The sequence below is a fragment of the Salmo salar genome, chromosome ssa25 (assembly GCF_905237065.1).
Source record: "Salmo salar chromosome ssa25, Ssal_v3.1, whole genome shotgun sequence".
NCBI classification, from domain to species: Eukaryota; Metazoa; Chordata; class Actinopteri; order Salmoniformes; family Salmonidae; genus Salmo; species Salmo salar.
This window is the reverse complement of record NC_059466.1, coordinates 48349515-48370096: the sequence shown is the minus strand read 5'-3', so window position 1 is coordinate 48370096 and position 20582 is coordinate 48349515. Positions and strand designations below refer to the sequence as shown.

Sequence of the window (20582 nt, the reverse complement as noted above, 5' to 3'; positions counted from 1 at the left end):
CAGCCAGGATGGGAATTAACATCAAAGTGACTCCTGGGAGGGAGACACAGAGCCTGGACATGAATCGGCCGACCTGCTCTCAGAGGGGTGCAGTGGGACAGGGGGTGTTGGGGTGGCCATGGTGGCAGGCAGAGGGACAGGAGGGGAACATACAGCCAGGGTTGGGCAGGGCTGTAGGCCCCCTAACCCCCCCCCCTCACACACACAGGGGGGTAGTTGACGGGGGGCAGTACCCTCCTCATCTCCATCTCACCCTAACCCTGAATGTGTGGTAAAAAGTAATTTTTCTTTTGTTGATCTATTTCACTAACCCTTAACCTAACCCTAACCCTAACTCTAAACCTAACGCTAACACTAACCCTAACACTAAACCTAAACCTAACCCTAACACTAACACTAAACCTAAACCTAACCCTAACACTAAACCTAAACCTAACCCTAACACTAACACTAACACTAACACTAACACTAAACCTAACCCTAACCCTAACACTAAACCTAAACCTCACCCTAACCCTAAACCTAAACCTAAACCTAAACCTCACCCTAACCCTATGGAATCAAGTCTCTAACACAACAAGTCATTTATCAGATGACACTTCTCAGACACCAAGCAGATGCAGTCTGTGTGAGCAGAGAGTTTTATCTCCTCAGGTTTCCATTTTAACCTCAAAATGTGATTTGGGCTGTGGTCTCTGCCCTTGTTCTCAAACCTCCATGCCCCTCATATGTGTCGTGTGTGTGTGTGTGTCCTTGTGTGTGTCCTTGTGTGTGTCTGTGTGTGTGTCGTGTGTGTGTGTGTGTGTGTGTGTGTGTGTGTGTGTGTGTGTGTGTGTGTGTGTGTGTGTGTGTGTGTGTGTGTGTGCGTGCGTGTCTGCATGGATGCTTGTGTGTTTGAATGCGTCCAGAGACATGCAGTATGAGGCTATCAGATACCATGTGGAATGATCCATATGGTTAGGTGACTATGTCATAGGCACGTCTGTCACCTCTCCTTTGTGTTGCCAACTCTGGGGTGTCAATGTTCTCTGGCAGCTGGGCCAACAAGATGGTGGAGAGCCAGAAATCCACCAGAAAAAGATTGGTTATGAGAAAACACTTACAGACTAATTATACAGACAATGACACTTTTCTGTTGTTTGTGGAGGCTGCTAACCTATTTTATTGATTGACTCTAGGCCATTTCCCTTCCAACCTGTGTCATTGATTGACTGTAGGCCATTTCCCTTCCAACCTGTCTCATTGATAGACCCTAGGCCATTTCCCTTCCAACCTGTCTCATTGATTGACTGTAGGCCATTTCCCTTCCAACCTGTCTCATTGCTAGACCCTAGGCCATTTCCCTTCCAACCTGTCTCATTGATAGACCCTAGGCCATTTCCCTTCCAACCTGTCTCATTGATAGACCCTAGGCCATTTCCCTTCCAACCTGTCTCATTGATAGACTCTAGGCCATTTCCCTTCCAACCTGTCTTATTGATAGACTCTAGGCCATTTCCCTTCCAACCTGTCTCATTGATAGACCCTAGGCCATTTCCCTTCCAACCTATCTTATTGATTGACCCTAGGCCATTTCCCTTCCAACCTGTCTCATTGATAGACTCTAGGCCATTTCCCTTCCAACCTGTCTCATTGATAGACTCTAGGCCATTTCCCTTCCAACCTGTCTCATTGATAGACCCTAGGCCATTTCCCTTCCAACCTATCTTATTGATTGACCCTAGGCCATTTCCCTTCCAACCTGTCTCATTGATAGACTCTAGGCCATTTTTCTTCCAACCTATCTTATTGATTGACTCTAGACAAAATGCATTTGCCCTGTGATCTAATGGCCTTCCAACATATGTCACATCTCTAAATTGTTCCTTAAATCAAATTACCACTCACTCCATATGGCTATAATCCCTGTTTAGAGTTAATGGTAACTCCAATAGTCTTCGACTAGAAACTATCAATTCACAGGTCAATCATAAATGTCCTTTTTGTTGTCACGTTTGTACGGCAATACATGGAACGATTTTTTAAAATAACATAAGTGAACAAACAGAATATATTTTTAATTTAACTAGGGCAAGTCAGTTAAGAACATATTCTTATATAGAATGAGAACCTACCGGGGAACAGTGGGTTAACTGACTTGCTCAGGGGTAGAACGACAGATTTCACCTTTTCTGCTTGGGGATTCGATCCAGGCAACCTTTCAGTTACTGGTCCAACGCTCTAACCACTAGGCAACCTGCCCCCCTGAAATAATAACAAGGATAACAACCAGGATAACAAGTTGCCTTCTAGGGAGTGTGTCCTAGCCACTATACTTCTGCCTCTGTATTGCTTGCTTTTTGGGGTTTTAGGCTGGTATCTGTAAAGCGCTTTGTGACAATTGCTGATGTAAAAAGTGATTTATAAAATACATTTGAACGATTTATAAGCCATCCAGAGTTGAATGGCTCACAGTGAGGGGGGGAGCTTTTGGAGAACATCTGTGAGAAACCTGCTTCAGGTTGAGAGGCGAGAAGAAATACAGTGAGAGGGGTGGCTCTTAGAGCCTCAGCCTCCACTTCCAGGTCTTAACAGGGATTATCCCTGGAGAGGGCTGCTGGGTGACGAGGAGAACACAGTGGAAGATCAATGAGCTGATCTGGGCTAGGCTGAGCTAGGCTGGCCCCTAGAGCAGCAGCCACTAGGGAGGGAGACAGGGGTGAGGAGGAGAGCACCTGTCCACTGCACCCTGTCAAGGGGGGACAGATGTTAGATTGAGACTGGGGAGAAGCCCTGGGAGACTAGGGAGAAGCCCTGGGAGACTAGGGAGAAGCCCTGGGAGACTAGGGAGAAGCCCTGGGAGACTAGGGAGAAGCCCTGGGAGACTAGGGAGAACTGGATAACACTGAATGAAGACATCCACTTGATCTGCTCCTGATTCTTTGGGAGTAATTACAGTACTTGGATGTATTTTGATATCCCAATTGAAAAGTGTAGTAGGCTCACAGTTTTTTACTGTAAATTAATTTAAATATGTTGAGGCTTCAATCCCCATACTACCCTGAAACCACCCTCAACCCTTTACCCTCAACACTACCCTGAAACCACCCTAACCCTTTACCCCCAACACTACCCTGAAACCACCCTAACCCTTTACCCTCAACACTACCCTGAAACCACCCTAACCCTTTACCCTCATCACTACCCTGAAACCACCCTAACCCTTTACCCCCATCACTACCCTGAAACCACCCTAATTCTTTACCCTCATCACTACCCTGAAACCACCCTAACCCTTTACCCTCAACACTACCCTAAACCACCCTAACCCTTTACCCTCAACACTACCCTGAAACCACCCTAACCCTTTACCCTCAACACTACCCTGAAACCACCCTAACCCTTTACCCTCAACACTACCCTGAAACCACCCTAACCCTTTACCCCCATCACTACCCTGAAACCACCCTAACCCTTTACCCCCATCACTACCCTGAAACCTTCTTGTCCAGAGCGACTCACAGTTAGTGGGTTCTAAGCCCTTAGATCCCAATGTGTACTAATCTAACATATGGAATTGTTTTAGTACGGTCATAAAATTGATAACTTAGTCATTTGATTTGTTATTTTAGGACCCCTGTAGGTTTAAAAAAAATACATACCATTTTGTTTTTTAAGAAACAATGAATTTGGGCTTTACTGCTATATCCCATAGAAACACATTGAATATCACATTTGAACATGGCAAATCAGATATATGGTTTTGAAGTGTCTGTTCTATATCTTACAGACATAAGAAAACCTTAAAAAAAAAAAAAAATTGGTCATGTTATTCGTTGCACTTTTTTTAACCCCTATGCAAAATGTTACATTTTCACAGCCCAGTATCTTCAGACGACTCTGCTGAAGCATGTGTGCGCAGTACAGCAGAACAGCACCTTGGTGTTCGTGAGGGTTTACCCTCTTTGATATCGGTGACCTTTGTAGCTCCAACGATTCAGGTCTAGACAATCTTCAAAATGACGACGTCGGCGACTGAGAACTCAGAGTTTAATCTTACTTATTAGTTTGTAGCTCAAACAGACGATTTCGTAAACAAATGTTCTCCTTCCGGATCCTCTCACTTACAGAAAAAAGTTATGACATAGGTACAAACTTTATATCTGAGGGGATTGAGCTGCAGCCTCTACAAGAAATGATACGTCACTAGCCTGAACACACAGGGAGCTATTCAATGTTAAAAATGACATCACCGTGTGAGTCAAGCAACTCTTTAAAATGTTTTTTTAAATCTTTATTCAACTAGGCAAGTCTAGTTGAAGAACAAATTCTGTAGCTCAGTTGGTAGAGCATGGCGCTTGCAACGCCAGGGTCGTGGGTTTGATTCCCACGGGGGACCAGTATTTATAAAATTTATGCACTCTACTGTAAGGCGCTCTGGATGAGAGCGTCTGCTAAATGACTAAAATGTGAATTTACAATGACGGCCTAGGAACAGTGGGTTAACTGCCTTGTTCAGGGGCAGAACAACAGATCTTTACCTTGTCAGCTCGGGGATTCAATCTAGCAACCTTTCGGTTACTGGCCCAACGCTCTAACCACTAGGCTAACATATAGGTGAGACAACCACAGATGACAGTCCGTAGCTAGGTTTCCATCCACTTGGCGACAGAAAATATGCCAATTTTCCCAACAGTGGTGTGTTTCCACCAAATGGGACTTGTTGCTGATAAAAGTCAGGGCGTGTTGATGTAGCGCACACAAAATGTACTTTTTTCGCTTAAGTTTTCATGTACAGAATAAAAAAAACAAAAGTTAAATGTGTTTCCATCTCATTTTTAACTCTACCATAGTTTTAGCAGAAAAATTGTTGAGTTGAATTGCAAATGTACCTGCTCTAGCCAATAGCTCACAGTGCAGGTAGGCTAGTCTACATGTTGAGATTATTAAGGATAAAAGACTGAATATTTTTATTTGTTAAACGGCAGTCAAGCATCAATCATCATGTCACCAGAATTAGACCCTCAACTTTTTATTAGAAAGCAGCATCAAGCTCATTACCGTGCACTTTCACCACCCTGTGAAGTTCATCATAACTGATTGCATCTGTAGCCTAATAAACTGCATGCTTTCCCCAGTCATAGTGGGAGGACCACACACCATATCATCGCATGACTCACAGTTTACTTTGATATGATGGTTATTATATCAATATTTGTGCATAAAGGCCTTTCCACCACCATTTCTCGTTTAATACATTTTACAGACACGAAAAAAATCCCACCGTGTTGAACTAACAAATTACCTGTCGGCATTTATAAAATTGTACCCAAACGACCTGTTTCCATCACAACTGTCATGATTATTTTTTTTATACGGTTTGACTTTACTCGCATAAAAACTGGATGGAAACGTGGTTATTGTAAGTAAAATTTCCCTCAATAAAGAAGTTATTAGCAATGTCAGTGCTAGTAGGAAACATGCAAACAATGGCGTGTTAGGTTTTATTCTATAGTATTAATTGCCTGAACACCCCTGTCAAAAACCTTGGCAAGTAGGCGTTGTGTGTTTCCGATCTCTTTCTGAGACAACATTCCTGAATCAACCACGACCAACTACTCTTTCTTTCGCTTCTGCTCACGTTCAGAACTGACTCCATTTCTTTCAAATTTTTTTGTTGTTGGGGTGGTGTGTTGTCATCCATCATACCCCATAGAACACCAGTTCCACTGTGTCCTGTGTACCCCCCCCCCCCCGCCCCCCTGCCCCCCTGCCCCCCCGGCCCCCTGCCCCCCCTCATCTCCCTCCACATAGAAAGAGGAAACCTCTAAAACAAAAACACACCCCTGGTCTTGGGATTGTCAATGCAAGTTAAAAAGGACAATAAAAATCCACTCCCACGGCCTTTTTCTATTGGTCTATAAGACTTTAATGGGTCTACTGCTGGCTTTGGTTTGTGCTGTGTTGTGTTGTGAGAAGCTTTGTTTTTGATGGTGGACATGGTTTTGGGAAGATGCTAAGTACCAGTAAATCCATCACTGTCACCTCTTGGCCGTGTCCAAATACCCATACTTGCATCCTAAATAGTAGGCCTTTGAGTATGCAAAAAAAAAAGTTTAATAGTATGTGAGATTTCTAAAATGTAGTTTTACTTTAAATTCTCGTTTACTAATTTGGCTTTGACAACAGATAATCAATTAAAATCACTGGGGAAGCTAAGCCAGAAAGTAAAGACATATTACAACCTACTGTGTTGTGATAATTGCGTTGTTTGCTCTATAACCTGTTAGTTCATAGGATACTGTGATATATATATATATATATAGACCTAAAGGCCGAGACAATAAGAAGACACAGTGGCAGAATAAATTCAACAAACACCTTTGTTTCGTTACAAAACCAGAGAGCAACATCTGTCCGGTGGAATCCATAAAGCATGTTGCACGTAACAAACAGTTACATGACCTACAGCGTGGCTAAATCAAGTTAATGTTTCCCACATTTTCAGAATACTGAACAACTATTGATTTAGAACATGGTAGAGTTACCACAAGTCGCAAAGAAAACACGATCTGCCTCCACTATTCCGGCAACATTTCAACATCATCTAATCACCTCTGCTTAGTCTAATAAAATATACCAAAAAACAATTTAGTCCATCAACGTAAGCTAAATATGATGTGGCTGTCCATGGTTCTGAGTTCTGGGTTTGTGTGTGTGTGTGTGTGTAAGTAGAAAATAAATGTTAACTTGCCCTATTTGTAGGGAAACGCCAATGCCATCCTCCTCTCTTTCATGTTGACAAAATGGTCTATGACTCTGTCATACAGTACACACTTTTAGTTTTTGTTGTCCTAGACTACCTGGTTAAAATGCTTGGTCACAAGCCTAACTTCCTTTCACGGACAACAATGCACTAGGCCAGCTAGTTAACATTAGCCTACTACATCTAGCTATATTGAACTTCCATCCTCAGGTCAGAGGCACAGTGTATACATTTACGGTTGGATCAGAATCACTGTTTTAATTATTTACCAGTACAGAGAATTAACCACAAGTCCAAATCTCTATCTCCATCCATGGCTAATTTATGAAAGGGACAATTTTAGCTAGCTAGCTACCCACTGGAGGACACAACGAGATGCAACAATTCAAGTTCATTTCTGTCATTGACGTTTGGCTGTGGTTAGTGACGTGGTTAGTGACGTGGTTAGAGACGCGGTTAGAGACGCGGTTAGTGACGCGGTTAGAGGCGCGGTTAGTGGCGCGGTTAGAGGCGCGGTTAGAGACGCGGTTAGCGGCGCGGTTAGAGGCGCGGTTAGAGGCGCGGTTAGAGGCGCGGTTAGAGGCGCGGTTAGAGGCGCGGTTAGAGGCGCGGTTAGTGGCGCGGTTAGAGACGCGGTTAGTGGCGCGGTTAGAGGCGCGGTTAGTGACGCGGTTAGTGGCGCGGTTAGAGGCGGGGTTAGAGACGCGGTTAGAGACGCGGTTAGTGGCGCGGTTAGAGACGCGGTTAGTGGCGCGGTTAGAGGCGCGGTTAGTGGCGCGGTTAGTGGCGCGGTTAGAGGCGCGGTTAGAGGCGCGGTTAGTGGCGCGGTTAGAGGCGGGGTTAGAGACGCGGTTAGAGGCGCGGTTAGAGGCGCGGTTAGAGACGCGGTTAGTGGCGCGGTTAGTGACGCGGTTAGAGGCGCGGTTAGAGACGCGGTTAGTGGCGCGGTTAGAGGCGCGGTTAGAGGCGCGGTTAGTGACGCGGTTAGTGACGCGGTTAGAGACGCGTTTAGAGACGCGGTTAGTGACGTGGGTCTAGGCTAGCTAGTTTCATTTCACATAACCTGTTGGTGAAAGTAATGGTAAGCTGCACTCGTTACTGTTTCACCTCGGCACTCCAATTTGATAACGAATGTGGCAGTTTAGCTATCTACAGAAAGTTCACACAACTGTACTTTGCTCATGTTTTAGTTTAATAGTTGTACTTCATCTTATGTATTTTCAGGATCTAACTTGAAGGACTGTGAGCTGGAGGGGCAGCTAGCACCTGCATGGGTGATAAAGAAGTGGGAGAACCATAAAATACATTCATAATACACGTTATGCTACTGCACGTTGTGTTGAAATTGCTGGACTGTACTTAGCTAATAAAGTTCCCCTTTTCTCTGACAGCAGCAACACCTTCCCATATGTTTCCTATGCTTCACTGGCACATTCAGGGCCGGATTAATGCAGGGGCTTACTGGGACTGGGCCCTGGCCCATGGCGGGCCCAAGAGGAAGCAAAATAAAATAAAAATATTCTGTATATGTTGCATACAGTGCATTCGGAAAGTATTCAGACCCCTTGACCTTTTCCACATTTCTTTATGTTACAGCCTTATTCTAAAATGTATTAAATATTTTTTTCCCCTCATCACTCTACACACAATACCCCATAATGACAAAGTTAAACTGTCACGTGTGCTCCCTCTCCGGCCTCTAGGTCACCAGGCTGCTTGTTAAGGCGCACACCTGTCACTATCATTACATGCATTAGCGCATAATGACACTCACCTGGACTCCCTTGCCACCCTCGAGGCGTCATTGTTTCTGTTTTTTGTGTGTGCGTTGTTTGTGTTTTGTATTATGTTACATCTATTTATTAAAACACACTCCCTGAACTTGCTTCCCGACTCTCAGTGCATTTGTTACAGAATGACGCCGCACCAAAGTGAAGCATCAGGGAGTTTTTTTTTGTGTTGGAGGTGATGCCGGGTCCGGGTGTCAGGACCGAGGCAACCGCCAGCTCATCAGGCTCTCACTCCTCAGCCGGTTCAACAGGCTCTCATTCCTCAGCCGGCTCATCAGGCTCTCACTCCTCAGCCGGTTCAACAGGCTCTCACTCCTCAGCCGGTTCAACAGGCTCTCATTCCTCAGCCGGCTCATCAGGCTCTCACTCCTCAGCCGGTTCAACAGGCTCTCATTCCTCAGCCGGCTCATCAGGCTCTCACTCCTCAGCCGGTTCAACAGGCTCTCATTCCTCTGCCGGCTCATCAGGCTCTCACTCCTCAGCCGGTTCATCAGGTTTCCGCGCCTCAGTGGAGGCGACCGGTCCGCTCCTGATCCCCAGGATCGTCCCTGTTGTTGACATCCTGCAGCTGGAGCCGAATACGCCGGGGAGGGGGTACTGTCACATATGCTCTCTCTCCGGCGCTCTAGGTCGTCATGCTCCCGCACCTCAGCTGGATCGACAGGTTCCCGCGCCTTAGCCGAGGTGACCAGTCCGCTCCTGATCCCCGGGATCATCATCTTGGTTGGCGTCCTGCGGCTGGAGCCTCGCGTCGGGTAGGGCGTACTGTCAAGTGTGCTCCCTCTCCGGCCTCTAGGTCACCAGGCTGCTCTTTAAGGTGCACACATGACACCTGTCACTATCGTTACGTACATTAGCGCATAATGACACTCACCTGGACTCCATCACCTCATTGATTAACTGCCCTATATATGTCACTCCCCTTGGTTCCTTCCCCAGGCATCATTGTTTCTGTTTCTTGTCTGTGCGTTGTTCGTGTTTTGTTTACGTTACATTTATGTATTAAAACACACTCCAAAAACTTGCTTCCTGACTCTCAGCGCACTCGTTACAAAAACATTTACATAAGTATTCAGACCATTTACTCAGTACTTTGTTGAATACCTTTAGCAGTGATTACAGCCTCAAGTCTTCATGGGTATGATGCTGAAAGCTTGGGGAGTTTCTGCCATTCTTCTCTGCAGATCCACTCAAGCTCTTGTTAGGTTGGATGAGGAGCGTCGCTGCACAGCTATTTTCAGATCTCTCCAGAGATATTCGATCGGATTCAAGTGTGGGCTCTGGCTGGGCAACTCAAGGACATTCAGAGACTTGTCCCGAAGCCACTCCTGTGTTGTCTTGGCTGTGTGCTTAGGGTCATTGTCCTGTTGGAAGGTGAACCTCTTGAGCAGGTTTTCATCAAGGATCTCTTTGTACTTTGCTCCGTTCATCTTTCCCTTGATCCTGACTATTTGACGGGTCCCTTCTGCTGAAAAATATCCTTACAGCATGATGATTCCACCACCATGCTTCACCATAGGAATGGTGCCAGGTTTCCTCCAGATGTGACGCTTGGCATTCAGCCCAAAGAGTTAAACAATGAGAAATTGGAGAGTCCTATATGTGACTTTTGGCAAACTCCAAGCAGGCTGTCATGTGCTTTTTACTGAGGAGAGGCTTCCATCTGGACACTATACCGTAGTGGAGTGCTGCAGAAATGCTTGTCCTTCTAGAAGATTCTCCCATCTCAGCAGAGGAACCCTGGAACTCTGCCAGAGTGGCCATCGGGGTCTTGATCACCTCCCTGACAAAAGGCCTTCTCCCCCGATTTCTCAGTTTGGCCAGGTGGCCAACTCTAGGAAGAGTCTTGGTGGTTCCAAACTTCTTCCATTTTAGAACGATTTAGCCACTGTGTTCTTGGGGACCTTCAATTCTGTATATTTATTTTGGTACCCTTCCCCAGATCTGTACCTTGACTCAAACCTGTCTCGGAGCTCTACGGACATCATGGATACCTTCTTTTTCTTCTTCTTCTCCTTCTTCTTCTTTGTTGGGATTTTATGGCGATGTGCATACCAGTATTAGGTGCATTACCACCACCTATTGGGCTGGAGTGTGATGAGGTATTCTAGACTCTGCACTCTAGTCTACATGACTATTATTGCTGAGGGGGATTTCAGTTTGTTCTACACTGGTTTTGAAGGGTGAAGCTTTTTTCCCAGGGATGTGAGATTTCTTCTGAGCGTTGGCCTTTGATCTTCATAGGTTTGACAGTGAAGGAAGAGGTGATCTGTAGTTTCTGCTGCTGGACAGCTGGGACATGAATATGTGTTGTGTTTTCCTATCTTATGGAGAGAGTGATTGAAGCCTTTGTGTCCTATTGAAAGGCAGGTGATTATGGTTTCGGATAATCTTGAGAGTTCTTTGGGATTATTGCTGATTGAAACCAATGGGTGGATGGAGTATAGATGCCTTCCTTTCTCCCCTTCTGTCCATTCCTTTTGCCATTTGTCTGTGGTTTTTGATTCTAATGAGTGACTTTATTTCAGATGTTGGCATTGGAACTATAATGTTGATGTTGTCATGTGTGGCTCCTTCATCTGCCATCTGGTTCCCAGGCACCCCACGTAAGACGGGACCCAAACCATGCACCCCACGTAAGACATGACCCAACCCAGGCACCTCCCATAAGACAGGACCCAACCCAGGCACCCCACGTAAGACGGGACCCAAACCATGCACCCCACGTAAGACATGACCCAACCCAGGGACCTCTACGTGAGCTGGGACCCAATCCAGGCACCTCTACGTGAGCTGGGACCCAATCCAGGCACCTCTACGTGAGCCGGGACCCAACCCAGGTGCCTCTACGTGAGCCGGGACCCAACCCAGGTGCCTCTACGTGAGCCGGGACCCAACCCAGGTGCCTCTACGTGAGCCGGGACCCAACCCAGGTGCCTCTACGTGAGCCGGGACCCAACCCAGGCACCTCCCGTAAGACAGGACCCAATCCAGGCACCTCCACGTGAGCCGGAATATAAAGAAAGTTGACTGTTATGGCTTTGGTGTTGAATCCTGAGAAGTGCATGTAAGATGTTGAATACAAGGTCTGGCCTGTTGCGACTGTTACCTCAGTCCAGTGTTTGTAGGACTGAGGTGGAGTCCCTGCAGATGAGTGTTTGGTGGTCTATTCTTTTCTATCAGACTCGGGTTAAGATACAGGCCATGAGTTCGGAGATGAATACTGAAAGGTTATTTGTTAGTCTTTTTTTCTGTGTAAACTATAGGTCTGGGATATATTGATTGGGTAACTGATTAATAAAATAAATAAATAAAAAAGGACCATAATAAATACATGTGAGTCAGTGGGTTTGATTTCCAGAACCATCCGTATGTAAAGTGTATGCACGCATGACTGGACGTCGCTTTGGGTATAACCGTCTGCTAAATGTCATATATTAATAATATTATTCCTATTATTTTTAATATAATTGTTAATATTATTATTCACATCATTATTCATATAATTATTTATATAATTATTATTATTCATAATGTTATTCATAATATTACTCAAATTAGTATGAATATAATTATTCATATTATTATTACTTTAATTATTCATATTATAATTAATATAATTATTCATATTATTATTAATCTGTGTTAGGGTGATGTAGGAAAGTTTTTCCTGTCTGAGAAGAGTACATTTTAGAGATCTGAGAAAGAAGTTCAGGTAGTAAAATCATTTCCATTCGTAGGGATTTTTTCAAGACTCTTTTGCCAAAAGTACCCATTTTTAGCCTGTGTTGAAATGAAAGCGCTAGGCTTTTTCACCTGCAATTCATGGTTAGTGATTGACTCAATGGTCCGTCACACAGCCAGCCAAAATGGTTAGCGATTGAGTCAATGGTCCGTCACACAGCCAGCCAAAATGGTTAGCGATTGAGTCAGTGGTCCGTCACACAGCCAGCCAGATGACAGACATCTCAGAGAGCAGTTAGTAACAGAACGTACCCCATCTCTAAACAGCCGTGACCAACTGAGCGTGTGTAGCTATTGAGGGCATTTTGGGGTCTCTTTCACAAAAGAACCCCGGGGATAACCCTCGCGCCCCTCCCGTTTCTACCACCCTCCGATACAATCCAAATGCCCACTATCCCAGGCGAACTTTCCCAAAGCATGCTGGGAAAGACAATGGCAGGCCTTCAGCCAATTGGTTCCACCTTATTACCAGCTTGTAATCTTCTCATATCCTTGGATGGGCCCCGTGGACCAGGAGTCAGAGAGACAAACAACAGAGTTCCCCCGTCCTCTGATTGCTTTGATGCATTTCAGCCATTTCCTCTGAAAGGACTGGCTTGTTAGAGTTGTATTGTTGTCTGCACCTGTTTGCCTTCAGGGAGACATGCAGAAATATAGTCATTTGGCATCTGTTAGTTTCCCATTAGAGTTCCCATGCACATTTTAACACAGAAGACAGTTCAGGCCTTTAGGGGGTTTTGTTTTGTGTTGGGCTGTGAGGCATATTGCCTCAAGGTGTTTGCTCATAGTCCATTGTATCAAATGTTATGCCTATTATATGTGAGACACATGTACTTTACACAATCTGTTTCTGGACATAAAAAAAGGTTCCATTTGGATTTTGACCTTGTGCATCTTGTTACAGATGGACCGTAGGGTTATTATCATAGCTTTTTATCCTATAGGTCTACTTATTTATGAGTTACAGTGCATTCAGTCTTGCTGGGCACGGTGTTCTCAACCAACTGACCCATTAAATAATGTTCAGAATGAAATGAAACTAAAATATTATTAATAATAATAATATAATTGAGGGATAAAATAATTGGAACACATTTCTACCTATAATATGTATTTTAAATGCAGGTGTTACATGTTTAAAAGGAAAAATAATATCTATATTCAGCTAAATATAACCACAATTTTTTTGGTGTACAACTGAGAGACAGTAAATGGAGCTCCAGTGTTTGGAAAGTGCCAGTACTATGCCATTTTATAGTATTATAACAAATCAATCAATCAATCAATCAATCGATCAAATGTATTTTATAAAGCCCTTTTTCTATCATCAGTTGTCACAAAGTGCTTTACAGATACCCAGCCTAAAAACCCCCAGAGAGAAAGCAATGCAGAGGCAGAAGGAAAAGGGCTTTTGGAGTGGACCAGCTTGTTCCTCGATCTAAAGTTCCTCTTCCAATGAAACCAATCCACAGTGACTGAGTGTCTGCGATGATTGTAGCTAACTCTATTCTGTCAAGTGAGAGAGAAAAGAGATCAATCACAACCCTAAATGACCTTTAATTGACTCCATTATTGAAGTCAAAACTGTTTTTGAAGCCGACGCCGATACGTCATTTGTGGTTGGAGCTAATCTCACGCTGTGAAACCTCTCTTGGTGTCAATGTTTGGTGTCAGTTTAATCGGCAGGGTGGCCGTACAATGATATCCATTTAGACCGTTTTAATAACAAAATGGGGTTTATTTTGTCTGGTTGGTCTGATTTGTTAAATGCAAGAGATAAAATGGTAGCACTTTGATTTAGTTATTTTCTTTCCCGACCTACTTTCTTTCAATTTGGTATCTGTACATCCTCTGTGTCAAAGAAGTGTCCTGTTCACTTGCTTCAAAAGAAACAGAACTCATCCATGAACCCCGTGTCTTTTTCTTTTTACAGTCATCTCAGGGTGACTGTTTATTTGTCATTTGATCATAGTGGCTACTGTGGGATCATTTGGCTCCGGCATCTTCCTCTCTCTCTGTCTGTACCCCAGGAAATGGATCTGACAACAGACAGACCATTTAGCTTCCAGGTGCAGGACCATGGACCCAGCCTCCGTTGGACGGCTTGGCCCAGACGGTAGGCACTCAAGCCCCCTATAAAGACTCTAGTATTCCCTCTCCTTTGCCTGGGAGCCACCGGTGTTCCTGCCCTGGTCCAGGCTCATCAAAAGGCCCCTGGAGGTTCTGGGGGCTCACGTTTTAACTGGGAGGCGGATGTGCCTTTCTTTAGCACCACATCAAGCTCACTTTTCTTTTCCCTTTAAACGATTAAGGGAGGGGTAGAGGTGGGGGGGGGAGTGTGTGTGTGTGTGTGTACTTTTCTGCTGGACACCAGGTTCTTTCTTCTCTCCCTTCATTCACTGTTTCACTCTCTTCTGTGTGTGTCTGTGTATGTCTGCGCAGGTGTCCCCTTTTAGGCTAGTCTCTATATCCCTCTCTTTCTCATTCCTTTTTACAAACACAACACAGTGTTTGTAAAAAAAGGAACGTAATGGTTCTACTGAACACAGTGTTTTTTTTTTAAACAAGAACATCATTCTGATTCTACTGATTTCATTACTGTTCTGCATAATATCCATCACCTCCTGGCTTTAACAAGGTGAGAGAAGGGGTTGGAAATCACGCACGCACGCACGCACGCACGCACGCACGCACGCACGCACACACACACACACACACACACACACACACACACACACACACACACACACACACACACACACACACACACACACACACACATCCTGGCTGCCTGCACTCTGTTCTCCTGCAGGTGCTGTGAATGTGTGTTTCCTGTGTGTCTGTGGAACTCCATTCAGCCTGGACCACAGTAGTAGGACCGCCCACCGGAGTGCTGGCAGGGAGGAGAAGCGCCTCCACACACATATTTCACTCACAGAAAGACAGGAGAGAAAGAGAGGGAGAGAAAGAGAGGGAGGGAAAGAGAGGGAGGGAAAGAGAGGGAGGGAAAGAGAGGGAGGGAAAGAGAGGGAGGGAAAGAGAGGGAGAGAAAGAGAGGGAGAGAAAGAGAGGGAGAGAAAGAGAGGAAGAGAAAGAGAGGGAGAGAAAGAGAGGGAGAGAAAGAGAGGAGGGAAAGAGAGGAGGGAAAGAGAGGGAGGGAAAGAGAGGGAGGGAAAGAGAGGGAGAGAAAGAGAGGGAGAGAAAGAGAGGGAGAGAAAGAGAGGGAGGGAAAGAGAGGGAGGGAAAGAGAGGGAGGGAAAGAGAGGAGGGAAAGAGAGGAGGGAAAGAGAGGAGGGAAAGAGAGGGAGAGAAAGAGAGGGAGAGAAAGAGAGGGAGAGAAAGAGAGGAGGGAAAGAGAGGAGAGAAAGAGAGGGAGGGAAAGAGAGGGAGAGAAAGAGAGGGAGAGAAAGAGAGGGAGAGAAAGAGAGGGAGAGAAAGAGAGGAGAGAAAGAGAGGAGGGAAAGAGAGGGAGGGAAAGAGAGGGAGAGAAAGAGAGGGAGAGAAAGAGAGGGAGAGAAAGAGAGGAGGGAAAGAGAGGAGAGAAAGAGAGGAGGGAAAGAGAGGAGGGAAAGAGAGGAGGGAAAGAGAGGAGTCCCATCTGTCCTCACCCCATGTCTTTCTATCTGTCCTCCCCTTTATTTTCCAATCTGTCCTCACCCCCTGTCTTCCTCTGTCCTCCCCCTCTATATTCCTATCTGTCCTCCCCTTAATTTTCCAATCTGTCCTCACCCCTTGTCTTCCTATCTGACTTCACCCCCTGTCTTCGTATCTGTCCTCTCCCCCTTTCTTCCCACCTGACCTCACCCCCTGTCTTCCTATCTTTCTCATGGCAAGCAGGAGAAAGGGGGAAGGGTGGAGGGAGGGAGGGAGAATTAAGAGAAAAAAGGCATAGTGAGGCTTACTTCCATAATCATTGCCCCTTTCCCTGGCCTTTTTTGGATCTGCTATGAATGGGACATCTGAGGTTTGCAGCCTGACTTAATGCAGTCCGCCAGGCAGCCTTCACCTGTGCTACAAGTCAATTGGTCTGTTGTTGGTTTTCCTGGACCTCTGCCCAGCCCTGTGTATAAAGCCAATTGGGTTAGCGTATATTCTAGGCTATAGCCTCTCACAATGGAGGGAAAAGAGCAAACATTAACAGCAATAAGAACGTCAATTAGCTCAACAGCACGCCCATACCACCTATTCATCTGTAGCCAGATAAATGTTTTCAATTACACTCTGTGAGCGTCCATGCAAACACTGTAGATACCTATTGGCTACCCTCTGTTTACCTAATAGTGTCTGAATGAGTTGGTACTTAATTGAAGGGTGAAGGATTCCAAATGATTACAGTACAGTGGCACATTCCTGCAATCATATCACAGTCAGTTTTCAGATGATATTGAACGGCTTCGAGATCAACATTCACTGTATTGCAAAATGAGACAATACAACACTGATAAACATTTTGTTTTACCGTATATCAAGTACTAGCATCACCCTAAAGCTACCGTGGTTTTACAGTACTGCATTTTTCACTACAGTACTTTCTTTGTAGCTTTACCGGAGTATCTTTACTGTAAACGCGTATAGCAATGAATTCATCCTCGTCATCTCTGCTGTGACAATGTCCTCACCTGTCCCTACTGGAGGCAGAGAGTGAGTCACACACACCTCGTCAGTTTATTATGTAATTCTACAGATGCTCTCCCATCGAGAGTCCTCAGTAGCTGTCATTCCATATTTACTTTCAGTTCATACTCTCACTGTTTCTGTCTCCATCTCAATTCAATGGGCTTTATTGGCATGGGAAACATATGTTAACATTGCCAAGGCAAGTGATGTAGATAATATACAAACGTGAAATGAACATTAAACTCACAGAAGTGTCTGTCTGTCTGTCTGTCTGTCTGTCTGTCTGTCTGTCTGTCTGTCTGTCTGTCTCTCACACACACACACACACACACACACACACACACACACACACACACACACACACACACAGATAAGCCAACAATGAAACATTAACTAGCATCATGACTATCAGAACCATTAATGTTTCTCTGAATGTATTCTCATTGATGAGAATTAAGGAGAATTTCAAGAGTGGCGCAGCGGTCTAAGGCACTGCATCTCAGTGCTAGAGGTGTCACTACAGACCCTGGTTTGATTCCAGGCTGTATCACAATCGGCCGGGATTGGGAGTCCCACAGGACGGCGCACAATAAGCCCAGCATCGTCCGGGTTAGGGTTTGGCTGCGGTAGGCCGTCATTGTAAATAAGAATTTGTTCTCAACTGACTTGCCTAGTTAAATAAAGGTTAAATAAAAATAAATTGAATAATGTAAACTTGTGTATTCCTCACGTCTTGAACACTACCTCAGGAGGTTGCGCATAACACTCGCCCGACAGTTGCCCCCCTCTAAGCAGGGCAGTGTAAACAGAATTGTCTTGCTGAGCCCAACATTCAGTAAAAATGCTGATAGCAGAGAAATGTTTTTTAAACAGCTGACATGTATAGACATATTCATGATATTTGAGACTTGTTTTATTGAGTTTTCACCTGAAATTCCAGTAACAGCTTATAGTTATGTTCTGAAAATTGTCGTCGTAGCTTTTAAGAAAGGAAAAAGCTCAATGGTGTTTTTCCCGCCTTGGATGCTCTGAGCCACCATCCATCCTGCACCCTGCACCAAGAACCTAATCAACTCACTAGGGAATGATCAATGTTTTCAGTCACAATTTTGTATTTACTGATATTAACGGTACATTTGGAGCTGCAGAGCAATACCATCACATTGAAAAGGTAAGGCAATAATATCACATAGCCAGCCACATTGAAAGGTAAGGCAATAATATCACATAGCCAGCCACATTGAAAGGTAAGGCAATAATATCACATAGCCAGCCACATTGAAAGGTAAGGCAATAATATCACATAGCCAGCCACATTGAAAAGGTAAGGCAATAATATCACATAGCCAGCCACATTGAAAGGTAAGGCAATAATATCACATAGCCAGCCACATTGAAAAGGTAAGGCAAGGATGTCATGTAAATTGTAAAGTTGATGTGCATATTATATAAATTGAAATCTCGTTGTGCTGCTTCTCCTTAAATGTTTGTTGATGAGAAAAGCCTCTTAGTTGTTTTCTACACCATAGTATCATCACCCCTGACTTTGATAATAGCTACTTTATTGAGGACAAAATGTGGTGACTTTGACTGAGATATGTGGTTATCTCACATAGCTACCTTAAGATGAATGCACTAACTATAAGTCGATTTGGATGAGAGTGTCTACTAAATGATTCAAATGTAAACGTAAAAAAAAAAGAAGTGTGTTTTGTTCAGAGAACAGAACAGGGTCTGGTCGGGTTTGGTTGGGTTTGGTTGGGGCGGAGTCCAAGCAGCAGCAGCGTGAGGGGAGAGGAGGGAATCATTTAACTCACTTCCCTCTCTGTCTGCCTTGTCATTCTCTTCAGACAACCGGGGGGAGAAGTGAGTTTAAGGAGTACTGACTCTCACAGAGACTCACAGAGGATGAAGAGAGAAAGAGATAGCTATCAACAAGCAGAGAACTCTGGAAGACTTCTGAAACCGACACTGAAACTGATGCTCTCTTACTGACTGATCCTACAACATTTTTCAACAGCCAAGGAGGGATTCAACACCTGCCTAGAGGTACCAGAGGTCAGGGCAGTGCACGGAATGGAGGGTTAACGTTTGACTGAAGAGGAACAAGCGGATCTGAGCAACATATTGAAGACTGAGGGCATTTTTTTTCTGGTAATCGAAGAGAACCACATTTCGGTGTGGACCATGAACGTTCTACCTAACCACATGGTCAGGGCCCACCAAGATCAGCCTCTTCATCTCTGCTCCCCAGACCCCCACCTCCAGGAGTTCTCCTCCTGGTGTCCCCCAGGGCTAGGTGCTGATCAAGGGAACAGCCTGGGGGCCATGGGGGCCCTAATTGGGCATGAGAGACCAGGAAAACCCCCAATGGAGCTTAGGAGGAAGATCAACAGCCGGGAAAGGAAGAGGATGCAGGACCTGAACGTCGCCATGGACGCTCTGAGGGAGGTGATGGTGCCTTATGCCTCCTCTCCTTCCTCCTCGTCCTCCTCCCAGGGGCCACACTGCAACCAGCAGCAGCTAGGACCCCAACCCGGACGCAGGCTCTCCAAGATCTCTACCTTGGTCCTCGCCCGTAACTACATCCTCCTCCTTGGCTTGTCTCTGCAGGAGATGCGTCGGCTCCTTGGGGAGGTGAGTGTTGGGGTGGGGGTTAACGCAAGGCCCGTCCCCAGGCTGCTCCTGGCCGGGGGGTGGCCCCTCTTCACCAGCCCCAGTCAGCTACTCCTTTCCCCCGAGTCTCTCCTGACCTCTGCCTCGTCCTCCTCCAAGTGTCCACTTCTGCCCCCTGGCCACTTGGAGGGCCCCATGGTCCCGGTGCAGTGGGGCTCAGCTGGGGCTCCTGGAGGGACACTCTGCCCCTGTGGGGTGTGCAGATTACCCAGGTTCAGCCACCCTAGCCCTGGACCCAGGTTCCCAAAGTGAAGACTGGCTGGGACCCAGATCAGATGTGTTCTGGTTTGATATGAGGTTGTCTTCTGTTCTGCTCTTCTCTTCTCTACTCCATCCTACAATGATTAATTCTTATGAGTGGACGGACTTCTGGTTATGGACACATGAGAGTTTACTTTTGTATGAATTTTGTCTTTCTCATGTCTTTGACTAATTCAGATTTTCAATGTTGAATTTGTTGTAATGGATGCTTGTCCAATGTGTTTCTTGGACTGTGGTAAGTGAACGTTAATATCTTTTATATTTTATGAACCCATTCTATTTTAGAAGATAAGAGAAGTTGTAACACAGCAAAATAATTGTAATTTAATATTTACCATTTGGTATAAAGTTATTAAAAAAAATTGTATTCGTATAAAGTTATTTTAAAAAAGTGTATTTTCTGTAAAGGTGTTTGCTCACAATTTCACTTCTCGGCTTCTGTGATTAGTGACGATGTGTGTGTGTGTGTGTGTGTGTGTGTGTGTGTGTGCAAATGTTTGCGGATGTGTGTGTGTGTGTGTGTGTGTACGTGTGTGTGCATCTGCACCTCAGCAATATCAATATAACCTCTCTCCGTGGTGTCTCTTTCTCATCGTCTCCTCTCCCTTCGTCAGGGATTACAATAATGACTCAAATACTGTTGATCTATAAGGGATTACAATAATGACTAAATAATGTTGATCCATAAGGGATTACAATAATGATTAAATACTGTTGATCCATAAGGGATTACAATAATGACTAAATAA

At 45.0% G+C, this 20582-nt stretch overlaps 1 protein-coding gene across 1 annotated transcript; it reads left to right on the top strand.

Moving 5' to 3' along the window:
• The first annotated feature begins 18731 nt into the window (after positions 1-18731).
• Positions 18732-20198, top strand: LOC106586885 (oligodendrocyte transcription factor 1). The gene has a single exon (XM_014174612.2). It carries the CDS (start codon positions 19084-19086, stop codon positions 19822-19824), a length of 741 nt encoding a protein of 246 aa, XP_014030087.2. The 5' UTR covers positions 18732-19083; the 3' UTR covers positions 19825-20198.
• Positions 20199-20582: the final 384 nt, after the last annotated feature.